Source organism: Thermobia domestica, chromosome 3 (genome assembly GCF_964235325.1).
Source record: "Thermobia domestica chromosome 3, izTheDome1.hap1.1, whole genome shotgun sequence".
Taxonomy (NCBI): domain Eukaryota; kingdom Metazoa; phylum Arthropoda; class Insecta; order Zygentoma; family Lepismatidae; genus Thermobia; species Thermobia domestica.
This window is the reverse complement of record NC_137456.1, coordinates 222,391,424-222,405,808: the sequence shown is the minus strand read 5'-3', so window position 1 is coordinate 222,405,808 and position 14,385 is coordinate 222,391,424. Positions and strand designations below refer to the sequence as shown.

Below are 14,385 nucleotides of genomic sequence, written 5' to 3'. Positions count from 1 at the left end.
TCTGGGTTTACCGGTAAGTTAGGTAATGTATGGGATATAAAACTTGTCTTTTATTTTTTTTCAACTTCAACAATATTCGTCGTTTTGCACTTACGCTGCCACGTCAAGGACAAAAAGACAACCAAATATCTCTTTCGTAAGATTTAGTCAATGTGAGAACTTGGAGCTTTCTCTCTCTTATTTTATGTCACAAAAGAAAACAGAAATTCACCGAAGAAGACAGAAACTCACTCGCTTACTACTTTATATCATTTAATAAATACTTAAATGTTATACTTTGTTGGATAATTTATTTACTGCATAAATATACATACTTCTATCTTTTAGTTTTCTGTGATGCAATCATACTGTCGGTGAACTTAAGTGATAATCTGGAGATAAGTTCATAATTCTTTAAGGAATTTGCTTCCATTTTTGCCAATGGTGTCTTGGTACTCGCTTATCGGTGTTAGCAAGAAAAGTGGCGAAATATACGAGTAAACTGAAAATTTATTTAAAAACTTAAATTAGTAAACAAGTAGAGTATTTAATAATTACAAATAATAATAAATATTTAAGATTATTAATTAACAACGGTAGTTAGTTTTCTTACAAATGATAAAATAAAGTTATTAAACATAGTTTGCTTGGAAATGATGCTAAACTTGTTTACGAGAATATATATACAATATTTTTCTAAAACCTCACTATTTCTCTCTGGTCTTCTGTTCATGAGAATTTTCTTTCGACAGGTAATTCAAAATACAAAAAAATATTGTAATAACTTTCTTCCTTATGATTCCCTTCATGATCCGGAAAAATTGATGCAAGTCAATAATCAAAGAAAGAAATGACTGTAGAGAAAGTATTGGACAAAGAAGGAATAACAGAAACGGATGTTAAGAAGCAGGGAAATTTCTTATCTTATACTGACGCTTTATTTTTACATCGATTTTCTGGTATCATGTCAATATCTATGACTGCTGATTAAATTGAATGACTGTAAAACCTAATGCAAAAATACTATGGAATGAAACAAATGTACATTCATCAACTAAGATAACTAACAATCTCGTACCTTTAGAAAAAGACCAATTAATGTTAAACCGAAAGGTACTGCAATTCACCAGAGATTTGCAAGATGAATTTTAATCTAAGGACATAGTTTGAAAATAGTTATCACAAATAGTGTGAAAAATTTATATATGTAGGGTGGGCAAGAATTAGTTTCCTATTGAAAATTGTTTTTTTAATATTTAATCATTTTTTATGTAAAAATGTTCCCTACAATAATAGAATTTGTTATATGATATCTCACTTATGCTATGAGAAGTATCATTGGCAGACCATGGCTCAACATCTAACCTTGGGTGAGCGGGTTCAGCTGGCATCCTGGTACGAAGCATGGTAGTCCGTGGCACAAGCACAGAGATAGTGGCGAAATGTGGAAGGACCTCGTGCTTCGGTAGATGCAAAGACCACAAGGAATTGTCATTCGAAACTAATGGACACAGGTTCTGTAGCAGATATTAGTAGATGAGGTCACCCCTCAACATTCAAGACAAAGTAAAATGTGGAAGTGGTTCAGGAAATGTACACCCCATGTCCTCAGAAATCACAAAGATAGGCATCTCGCGAGAATGATTTAATTTGACATACAATCCGAACTGTTCTGAAAGAAATGTGCAACTTTCGTCCATGGAAACCACATAATTACTAGGAATAATCGCGGAAGACTCTAATCATCAGTTGGAGTATCGGAAGATCATGCTTGTTTGGTATGAAGACCGATTCAATATTTGCGATAATATCCTGTGGTCAGATGAACCCGTATTTTGTGATGAGGGATTTGTTTATCGGCACAATTGTTATTATTGGGCAGGAAAGGATCTGAGGGTAATTGTTGAAATAAACCAGCATCTTTAAACGTCACGGTGTGATGTAGCATGACATAAACGGAAGTTGTAGGTCCATACGCCATTCGGGACATAATGAATGCAGAACTGTACCTTGCTATGCTAGAAGATTATGTTCAGCTTATTGTATCCACGTGGGACAATTACAATAAAGTAATTTTTATTCAAGATGAGGCCCCTGCTTCATTTCGCACATCTTCTCCATGTGTGGTTTCACATTCAATATCCAGGCACTGGTTGGGATGTTGTGGCCCCTTTGAATGGCTAGCAAGGAGTCATAGCCTAACACCGTGCAACTTTTTTCCTTGGAGGTGGGCGAAAAAGCAAATTCATCGCACAAAATCAAAAACTCTTGATGAATTGGATTAGAGAATTTGCCAAGTTCTTGCAAACGTACCGCTGGAATAACTGCAAACTTCTCTCGGATACATCCCCAACCGGTTACGAAAGCTAATGAGTAATGATGGCACTTATGTGAAACTTTAGCAATGCATATCAAGAAAATTGGTAAAGTATTGAAAAAAAGATAAACAATTTTCAATAGGGAGTTAGTTAATTCCCGTCTATCGTAGGTAGATAGATAGATAAATATAGAAGTCTATATATGTTCAAGTCTACTGGTTACTACAATACACATGTATAAAGACCAGACAATTAAAGAACCATAAATTTTAGTTTTATCAGATACTAACTATTTAAAATCTAAATACTCCTTCTTAAGATAAAAACTAAATACTAGAACTTGCGTTTAATGAGAACAAAGTAGAAAACAAAGAGCACTTTCTGATAGTATATTTTGATGAACTCCACCAAAAACACCGTTGAGTCTAACCCTCAGAAAAGTGTTCATACAACCGCAGATGAGTTGGGCGTCCACCATAATACTGTCGCTCGATGACTCTACTCAATCGATAAGTTGAAAAATTGACTCATGAGTGCCACATGAATTGCCACCGGCCAACAATGATTGCAGTCTGGAGGTAAGCAGATTCTCTCTGAGTTTACGGATTAACTACAAAGATTTTCTCATCGGATTGTCATTTTTGATTAAAAATAAATCTAGTACGATAATCGCAAACCGTCAGCCCCAGATTAACGACCAGGACAACTTTCAAAACCACCTCTCCGTGATCTATGCTAAGGATGATACACCATGACTTTCTCCGTCAAGACGAAACTCCAGTGTGAAACACTGCAATGTTTAACTTCACAAAATGCACTCCGAACTTTGTTTCCATGTGGCAGGACAATGCACGCCCACATTTCGCTCAAGGGACGATGCCAACTCTTGGTGAATTGCAGTATGAATCCTTTTCTTAACCGCAATATTCTTCTGATTTCCTTCCTACCAACTACTATGTCTTTCAGCATCTCGATCCACTCTTGAAAGGGATAAGCTTTCCTGATGACCACAAGATGAAACATACGGTTGAGGAATTATTTGCATCACAGACTCAAGTCTTCTATCGCTATGGAACATTAGTTAATTGAGCAATGGCAAAGTGTGTGGCTACAAACGAAGAGCAGCGTAACGAACTAGTGGATTTTTTTTTTTTTTAACCTTTGAAAATTACATGGATCAGTTAGAGTTTTTAATAGCAATCAACCAATATTTGTTGTTAATGTAGGAGCTACATATCTTAGTTATTTTGTTGCAATACTTCAATACTCTTCCTAATGTACACGTCGAAGATGTTATTATCAAAGCAGAATTATCTCAATTTTATCGAGAAAAATTTTGTTAGAAGATTCAATATAATTTCTTTTGTACACTACTGAATAAATATGAACGCAAGTCAAATATAATATACACTGAAAAATCGGGAAGTGTATATTATATTTACTCATAATTTCATTTTATTCTAATTTGTTTAATAAATTTCTGGTCATTGAAGAAAACGTGTTCACCTTAATCTAGTATTAGTCATTTTGTTAGGATACACAATGGAAATGAAAATTCTATGTCTTAAATAAATAGATAGTAAATGGAAATATTTACTTTGAGGTGATGTTGTAGGCATTGGCAACAAGAACGGCGTCTTCTTTGGCCTTGATTTCCGGTAATTCCTGAGATCAACACAGCCAAGTGCTGCTTGAATAGCTTTCTCTGTCTCCTCATCAGGAGGCTCTGAAAAAATAATGCAAAAATATATTTATATGATGTGTTCAGTCTTGGGAAGTAACGTAACGCAAGTAACGCGTTACTTTTTAAGTAACGTTTCCGAGTAACGCGTTACATTTTTTACAAAGTAACTGTAACGGTAACGCGTTACAAATTTTTAAGTAACGTACCTAGTTTGCGTTACTTTTTTCGCATTACATTTCGGATGAGTAACTACAATATATGTATATTTTTTTCGGAAACAAATGTTTCTTTCCTGTAAGTGAATTTCTCAGAATGGAACAATGGAGCATGAACGATGTCAGTGACCGACGATTCCTGCACTGTTCGCCTTTTCCCGTTTCGCCTTATGACCTCTAGCAATGAAATTTGCATGTAAAACTTGTTATCACTTTTCATCTTAATGTAAGGCGGAACGGGAAATCTCGATGTGCATCTTCCCGTTTCGCCTTACGAACTTTATGTTGGTAGGCTTGCAAATATATTCATAGATACAATTTGATTTATTTATTTATATAACAAAATATACTGCCACTTGCTGTTTTTTGGAAGATGAGAACAGCCTCAGGGAAATAAAGTGTACTGATTGCAAGCACCTGGAAGATTTTGTCTTAGATTTTCAAAGCTACAAATCAATACATTCAGTGAGTGAACTACTAGTGCAATGGTACTGGTAGTCTATTTTACTTTCATTGGTGTTGTTTTTATAAAGATGGATAAAATATTTTATCGTTTGAACATTTGAGAGAATACTTTTCTTAAAAGCTGAAGATGATGGTGAACAGAATTTAAAAGTAAAGTGGTGCCCCGGCGGGAAATATTTATCAACAACTAGGGTGCCATAATTAACCACATACAATAAGGGGTTAATATGAATAAATTGTGTTCTGATAAGCAGGCCTACTTTATTGATGTAATGTTGATGGTATGTAATATTAGAGTTCTTTGAGATCAGTTTGCGTATCCTAAAGTCCCGTTGATTATAGAGTTTGGAACAACTAGCTTTAAAAAGCATGTATCGATTTTAGAGTTACTGGCAAGTTTTGATTCACCCCCAGTTCATGTGTTCTCATTTTCAGTTGTAGTGTAATGTTTCTCTATATTCTGTATTTTTAATTTTACATAGCAACATTGTTAAGCAGAATAATAATAAGCAACCATTTTTCTAACAAGGGATGAGCATAAGTCAAGCTAAAACTCGACTCGAATCCAAGTCGAGTTTCGAGTCGAGTCAAAAGTAATATTCTCGAGTCGAGTTCCGAGCCGATTCACTGCTTTTGGCGTCGAGTTTCGAGTCGAGTCGAGTTTGATAAATGGCTCGCTCGTTTTAACTCGTTTTGAAATCATGGTCTGATTACACTGGAAAGCGAAAGCCATGAGAAATGTAAGCTAAGCAGTTATATGGAACACTTTTAGTGTTGCTTACGAGAGGGGACACTGTTCGCATCTAGTCTCATCTCGATAGCGAGATTACAAGAGATTTTTTTTATAACAAGCTTACCTCGGCTCAGCTTAACTGAGCTGATGGCTCGAGTCGACTCGCTTGGGATGAACCATCGGCTCGAGCTGGTTGGTTGGGATGAGCCATCTGCTCGGTTCGATTTAACCGAGCGAAGGACTCTAGCCGACTCGGTTGGGTGAGCTGTTGGCTCGGCTACTTCTCGGTTTGGGTCGATACTGAATGAGCTGTGAGCCGATCTGCTCGAGCCGTTGACAATTCTAAACCAAAGGCGAGCAGTTTTGAAGATATTTGGCCAGTGCCCTATAACTTTTAACAATGTTTGGCTCGAGCCCGAATACTCAACCTAGACCCTCAACCCAAATTCAGAAGCTCGTGAACAATGTCCTTGACTCCTAGACTTCACGACTACCGAGGTTGGCAATCAACTACTTTCTTAGAATTCAGATATAAACCGCCTATCTTTCATGTGTATACACAGTGTTATAATAATAATAATAATAATAATAATAATAATAATAATAATAATAATAATAATAATAATAATAATAATAATAATAATAATAATAATAATAATAATAATAATAATAATAATAATAATAATAAATTGTAGTAGTACCATTGAATATAATTATATTGTCTATGTAAGATACTTGAAGAGAGTACTCGAAACCATACACGAGATTTGGTTCGACTCGACTCGAAACTCGACCGAATTCGAGTCGGGTTGGAGGAAATTTTTCAAGTCGAGTTCTCGGGTCGAGCTCAAAGATGTCTGTTTCTAGTCGAATCGAGTTTCAAAGAAAACTTGCTTGAACTCACTCGTGCCTATCCCTACGAGTAACGCAGTGTGGCATTTTAGTCAATGTTACATTACATTAAAATGTTCATATAGCTGTCAAGTAAAAATTTGTCCTTGCATTTACATAAATCGATTCAGAACGTGTAATAATAATAATAATAATAATAATAATAATAATAATAATAATAATAATAATAATAATAATAATAATAATAATAATAATAATAATAATAATAATAATAGCGGTAGTAATAGTAGTACGGAAAACTGAAGTAATAAGATTTTTTTCACATATTCAAAGTTTCGGATCTAAAAGTAACGCGTTAGTAACGCGTTACTTTCGAAGTAAAGTAACAGTTACTTTTTTGAGGCAAGTAACGCGTTACTAACGCGTTACATTTTAAGAAAAAGTAAAGTAACTTGTAACGCGTTACATTTTTACAAGCAACTTACCCAACACTGGATGTATTTGAATATGATCATACATCATATATTGATATGATTTAACCACTAAATGTAAAAATTCAATTTACAATAATACAATGAAATCTACATGGTAGAAAATTGAACCTCTTACTGCAGAAAGCAAACATGTACAACATTTTCACATTTCCTTTTTTGTGCTGATAATGGTTTGTAATAGGTCAATGCATCGTTTAACACCGAAATGACACTTGTTCGCTCAGTACAAATGGGCATCGCAACACCTTCAATTTTCCGTTTATGCAAAAAGGAAACTTTTCCCGGACGAGTTCCCTATCGGCAGTAAATGAAAGTTTGTAGATTTCCCGTTAGAGGTCATTTCTTCATGCCTAATGATAGGGATTTCGGAATAATACGGACGAAGCTGACAAGGGAGGGTCACAAAGTGGTTCCACTAGATCCAAACGAGAAAATTGTGTTTGCATTTGATATATTATAACTACACGAATCCCAAAGTTATGCGTGCCACCGGGCGGAATGTCGTGCGGTACAACATATTTTGTAAGGTAAAAGGTATAAACCTGGCAGAATAGCTTCAACCGGGTCATTTGTTCGGAAACGGTTGAGTAAATGGAAAGCTCGGGGAACACATATCCCATCATTTTCAAGGACATACTTTTTGGGATAAAAAAGTTTGCCCCAGGGTGCCCCACAGGATCCCAGACGGGGTCCAACTCAAAATTTTCAAATGGCAAGTGGGGTTAAGTAGCACATCGTTCGAAAGCTGTTGTAAAATGGAAGAAAATGGAACAATTCTTGACTCTTTACGACAACTCTGTGCAAAATGGCGGCGGGTCAAAATGTAAACAAAAACTTAATTGAATAAATCATGATCACCCCTATAAATCGGAAACGGTGAGACAAATGTGAAAACAGGGAAGAAACTGTGGTATTATTTTCAAAGTACAACGATTTAAGTTAAAACGTCTTGTCTCCGGGCCCCCACAGGGTCCCAGGCGGGGTCCAACTAGAAAGTTTCAAAGGGCAAGAGGGGTTAAGTGACACATCGTTTGAAAGCTGTTGTTAAATTAACGCAGATGAGGCAAGTCTCGACTTTCTACAATCCTGTGCAAAATGGCGGCAGGTCAAAATGTAAATAAAAGCTTAATTGAAAACTATGGCCACTTTGAATCCAAGATGGCCGCGTAAAACCTATGTCATTTATACCAGTATAAATCTAAATCTCTATTTTTCTCTATTATGTATTTAGAAACAATAAGAAGACTAAAGAACAATTGAATTTCGATTCACTTCAACTATTATTTCATTCCGTAACAACATATATATGTTTTGTTCCTAATGCATGTTCGTCACGGTTCTCTCGATATCTTTTACGTGAATATAACGAATAAGCGATGAAGACACAACTCTGACTACTCATACTGATAACGAAAGTTGAATACCTTCGGGTATTTTTCTAATTTCATCATACGTAGTTCACACATAAAGGACTTACTGCAGCAGTCAGGTTGGGAGCTCTATTGTAATGTATTCGTGATTTTTACATTTGTATGTCATTCGTGGGTTTGAAAGTAAAATTTCAAGCAATACCAAACATGAAAAAAACATTCATTTACAAGATTGGCGAATAGTACTAAACCACGAGCAAATCATTTCAGTGCATCGAGCTGCGCTTTTGGGGACCCTGCGGGGAACTCTGGGGCAAACTTTTTACCATCAAAAATGTGTTCCTGAAAATGATGGGATACGTGTTCGCCGAGTTTTTCATTTACCCAACTGTTTCCGAACAAATGACTCGATTCAAACTATTCTGCCAGGTAATTTTTTTTGTAGCTTTCACATTACAAAATATATTGTAACTCACAATATCTCGCCCGGTGGCACGCATAACTTTGGGATTCGTCTAGTTATAACATATCAAATGCAAACACAATTGTCTCGTTCGGATCTCAGCGGAGCAACTTCGTGACCCTCTCTTGTGAGAAAGGATTAAAACTACGCAGTGGATGACATTGTTCAGCTCATTAAAATTTCCTCGACCATCTCCAACAAGTTTTCGATTGTTCAAATTAAAGTGACTGATTTCATAGACTAGAGTTCCTGGTGGCCTGAATTTTACACAGTAGCGTGCCTAAACGATGATTGTTATGGCAAAAAGTCGCTAAACACCTAAAAACGACTTTCACCATTTCAAAATACCATGAGATGTACTTCTCATCTGCAACTCCATACAATGTTCACTGTAACATGAATATTAGTGGTTTGATATTGAATAATTTTAGGCTGAGGAACTCTTCTAAACGTTATGTCCTGCCCATAAACAAGAAAATGAATGACATTAAAAAACGTTGGTCTACATACCTTAAGAAGAAATGGTATTTTCAGTTCAATAGCATCCTAACCCATCACGACGTAAACACGTTCTGATGATAACGATGGCTGATTAATTTGTAGTTACACAACTCATGTTTAACAGCTAAGGTTTCTTCCAGTAAATGATATTTATCAATTTCATGGTCGTCTTTAATCAATTCAGTCCACAATTCATTTGAACAATGCATTTACTGCAGAAATCAGTGTCCAAAACACAAAACAGTGCCTCCCTCTATCCCCATACGTGATACATAAATTTTGCATGAGTATTTTAATCACATATACTTCTATCATTAAAGGAAAAATACGTTATGGTGAAAATGTAAAAATAGTTTTTTTTCAGTTTTTTCTGTCTCTCCCGTAAAATTACGAAATGTGGTCATGTTTGCTTTCTGCAGAAGCGGTTCAATTAAAAGTATCTCAAACGACTTTCTCTCAAGAAAGTTTCTTTGCACTTAAAAGAGTATCTAAAGATAGAGTTTGTGAGAAAGAAGCCGTAAGCTGAACTGATTCTTGCGTTTTCTTTTCTTTGATTTAGTTTGGTGTCTCATTTCGGTCATTTCAGTATGAAAAAAGTTTGGACATTAAGGAGATATCTACGAGAAGGAGCGCTAAAAAGTGCATAGGAAAGGAAAGCGAAAAGGAAGAATAAGATTGCAATTCATTAGATTTTATTATCGTAGAGATTAAAGATGTCTACGAGAAGAAGCACTATAAAATACATAGGAAAGGAAAGAGAATAAGAAGAACAAGATTGCAATTCATTAATTTTATTATCGTAGATATTAAAGAAGATGTCTACGAGAAGAAGTATTATATAGTACATAGGAAAGGAAAGAGAAAAGGAAGAGTCTACGAGAAAAAACACTATAAAGGATACATGGAAACAAAGAGAAGAAAAAGAAGAAGAAGAAAAGAAGATTGCAACTCATTAGATGTTATTCTCGTAAGTATTAAGGAAAATATCAACGAGAAGTACTATGAAATATAAAGGAAAGGATATGGAAGAAGAATAAAATTGAAAATCATTACTTTCTATCTTTGTAGATATTGAAGACATTTCTACTAGAAGGAGCACTAGAAAAGACATAGGAAAGCAAAAAGAAAAGGAGGATCAAGATTGTAACTCATTAATTTTATTATCGGAGATACTACAGAAGACATTTCGAGAAGAAACACTAAAATAAAAAGGGAAAGAAGTAGAGGAGAAAGAATAAGATTAGAATTCATGCAAGACAGTGTTAAACTGAGTAATTCTGGTCAAAGTGGTCGTAATGTACTGAAATACTAAAGTTCCAGTAATTGGGCTTTCAGTAACATCAGAATACCTATGACTATAATTATGATGCTTAAATGAGCAGCTCGGGAAAAGACAATGGTAAGTCATATTTTTCTAACTTTAAAGTAAACTGCAAAAGAAAATTCAATATTCCACGAAATTCAATACAATGACACACACCCTGCCATGCTTCCCTGCCATTTGCAGTACATTTCCGAAATTAAACAACCTACATACTGTTCTATGGTCCGATCCTAGTAAATTCCACCTAATAACTCAATTTCAGCGGAAGTGGTGCATACCATTGTCTTCCCTCGAGCCGTTGAAACATGCAAGGTATTTTAAATGTTATAGATAAACTTGTGCTTTATTAAATCAAACATTTTAGTATATAATGGCCAAAAGTATCATCTTTGAGTGAGTAACAACAGAAAATGCAAGAAAAAACTTGACAAGAAATCTTAGTTATGGCTGGAAATCATTCCCATATCAAGTCATACCTTCAGATATTCACTATATATTCAACACAATTCTAAAACTGTAGATATAGTATTTATATATAGTATAAATTTGACTCCATCATGTGGAATGACTGTGTTCCAAATTTAGAGCCTATTTCAAGAATGATGTTTAAGAACTAATGATACTCTTTTTTCCCGTACAAATCGTGTTATTAATTTAAGCATTCAAAGTGCAACATTTTACAATATTCGTGCCTTCAGTCACAGTAACATCCTCATTTCTATCTACAGCAATAATATTGTAACACATGTAAGAAGATGTACGATCGTGAAAGATTTCATTTCATGCGGTGTACTGACATTTGTTGTGAAAATACTCGAGTCCTGGAAACTATATTTTCTGACTTCTTTTTTCTTCGTGTTTAAAACTTTGTGCACAATATCAGATTCAAAATAAGTTCTTCATCTACATGCCCTTTGTCAAACGTGGATATTGATGAACGAAAACCTGCACTCGATCAATGTTAACGTTGAATCTTGTGAAAACTGACCGTTGAACCGAGATTTTTTCCCTAACTTTTTCTGTTTTCCAAGAACATCTTATGCAGTTCCCACGTAAAATTCCATAATAGTGATAATATATTGTCTTTTTCTCTCTCAAACCTTTCTTTTTGATGTTGAATTGGTCCAGTACCAGAGTGCTGATCTGTACGGTTCTGAAGAGGTTGAAAATGGCGTACAATATATTTCCGATTATGCAAGAAACACCCAGTAATTACCAGTAAAAGTGCCAATCCCAAATAGCAGCTAACATTATTGATTCAGATTCCATTGTACACATAGTGTTACGACGCTGTCTGCTTAACCCTAATCACTTGGTACTGCCTACATAACGTAAGATGCTCACTTAAATTATATGCCATGAAATAAGTTTAAGCTATCAGTGCTTTCTACAGCTAATACTTAAACAATTAATACTGTCGACTACATGTCTCATTATCTGACATAAAATACATATCAAAAATCAATACACTACATATCGGCTCTGCACAACCGTCACGGAAGCCTACTAACAATCAACAAAGTAATAAATTACAAATATTTCAATTCCTTCTATTAATGGATAAATAAAGTAATTTCGTCACTTACGCACTCAATCTGAGTGCAAGGTTCCCGAACTCACACTGATGGTTCCAAACAATAAATCTGCTAGGTAAAGAAAACATAAGGTGGTGTGATTTCAGTTTATTTTCAGATAAATACGTTTCCTTAACTTCCTTATCTTTGATCCATTTGCTCTTTAAGCCTCCATCTTTCGGAAATTTAAACAATTTAAGCAATTGAATTTCGAAAATTTAAGTAATTATATTTTTCATTATAATATTTATAAGTCAATAACCTTTGTAAGCTTCATATAGTTCATGTCTTCTGAACCTACCGGAAACAAATAATACCGAAAATGTTGATGGAAATACATCATGTTCGATCCACTCATTTACATGTGCCCAACTTCTAACATTTTCTCCTTACACAATTTCATCTTCCCTGGATGGATTTCTTTTCTTGTGAAAAACATCATGTTCATGCCATTTTCTTTCACTGTTTTCATTCAATTGAATCTTTCAGTATTATTCCTAACATTTATCATTCTCCTTTAGCTTACAAGGCATACCTTGGTACAATAAAGTAAAGGTTTTGTTTCACTCTACAAGCTCTCTCTTATTTACAGAAATCCATATTTTCTATCGGCTCTCTGGTTGGAAAGAGTCACCTCAGAAACTAGAAAACCCCAATTAACCCATTAGTGCCCAGAATTCCCCAGTGGTATTTTGAAAAGTTTCTTTTCGCCTATTTGGTCTTAATAGTACTCTAAAATAGACATTAGAATATTTCTGAAAAATATTTATTTTTTTCTTGTTTTTTAGGCCGGCAACTTAAGTTACCAAATGGCACATACATATTCAAAAAAGGGAACATTTTGGAAAGTTACAATTTTGAGGGAGAAAATACACTGCGAAAACATAACTATTAAAATCGAGTTAATCCTTCCTTTACAGACCTTCAATCCTTCCTTCTGGAGTCTTTGAAATCAATCCAGTTGAGTCTTTCTCCTCAAAACACATTGTAGCCAAAAACAATGCTAACCTTACATCATAGAAAGAAAATGCAACGATTCTATGACGAAACAGACTTCAAAGTAACTTCATGGTTAAAACCTGCAACGTCAATCCATGAATTTCTGCACTATAACGAAAAATTGCCGTGGCAACTTAAGTTGCCAAGGGGCAGTAATGGGTTAAACATTATGTTTGTGCTTTGTGCTGTAACGAAATAAAATTAAGTATTTGAAAAAAACTACTGAAAAATTATAATTATAATTATATGGGCGCATGAGAGGATGATTTAAATTAACAAAAAAATGGCTACTTACCAATGAATCCTCCCTTGAAAAACCTAAGCACTTTTTAGACGTTTCGGAACTCACAACTGATTTCTTCCTCAGTGGCAAGGTGAAATGGATTAAAACAGATAGGAGACAAAAGGTGTAAAACAAGGAATACATGCCACTAAATAAATAAATGTAATGTAAAGAGTCGATCCTGAGATGAACGAGCAAAGCGAAGTATAAAAAAGAGTGGACTGAATTAAAGAAAGCGGGGTGTCTATGTTACGTCAATATTGTCAGATTCAAAGTAGGCATCAAAGGTAGGTACCCAAGTTCTATCAATGTTGCCAGTATCAACGTTCAATGCAGGTTTGTATTTATGAATAAAGAATGATTCTTTGATCTCCCGTTGTTTTTTGTTTTTGCTGAACCTATTACCTTAACCTGTTTTATATAATGTGTATGTTGTTTTAAATGAAGTGCCAAACCCGACATGCCCTCTTCTTGTGACTTTTTTGATTGTCTAACATGTTCCTTAATTCGATAGTTAATATTGCGTTTTGTTTGGCCTATATATGAGGAGTCACATTCGCATTGATCGCGGTAAATACTTAACTTATTTAACGGATCAACAAAGTAGCTTTTAAATCCAGTGAGATGTTTTTGTAAAGTTTTGGGGGGAATACTTGAAGCAAGGTATGTTATGTTTTGCAAAAATACGTTGAATTTTTGTTGATAGTTGTGGAAAATAAGGAATTCCAATCCAAGTTTTTGACTCTTTGGAAGTTACCGTTTTGGGGACTTGCAACGATCTACGTGTTTGATTAAACCCCTAGTTTGGTAAAATAGAAGCTTATAACCGTTTTCTTGTCCTATTTTGTATAAAAACTGTATTTCTTCATTAAGATCTTTTTGACGATCAAATTAATAATGCTCTGCGAAAGAAGTTCTTCCAAATATTGGCCTTGTACATTGGCGGATGAGCTGACTGTTGATGTACGTAAGTAGTGCCTGCATTAGGTTTTCGATATACTTTTGTTATAAATTTATTATGTGATCGGGTAATCAATAAGTCTAAAAATGGAAGACAGTTATCTGATTCACGTTCAAGGGTGAACTTCAGCCTAGGATGCTGATTGTTGAATTGTTCAAATATTTATACAA

The 14,385-nt window shown here is 34.8% G+C and overlaps 1 protein-coding gene across 1 annotated transcript in view; it reads right to left on the bottom strand.

Moving 5' to 3' along the window:
* Positions 1-279: 279 nt before the first annotated feature.
* The window catches only part of LOC145681588 (uncharacterized), a 30,502-nt gene continuing 16,396 nt past the window's right edge, over positions 280-14,385 (bottom strand). The window contains exons 5-6 of the mRNA XM_081753215.1: positions 3,895-4,023; positions 280-481 (exon numbers count right to left, since the gene is read on the bottom strand). Of these exons, the coding sequence (XP_081609341.1) occupies positions 384-481; positions 3,895-4,023 (227 nt within the window). The 3' untranslated portion in view covers positions 280-383. The remainder of the gene's footprint in view (positions 482-3,894; positions 4,024-14,385) is intronic.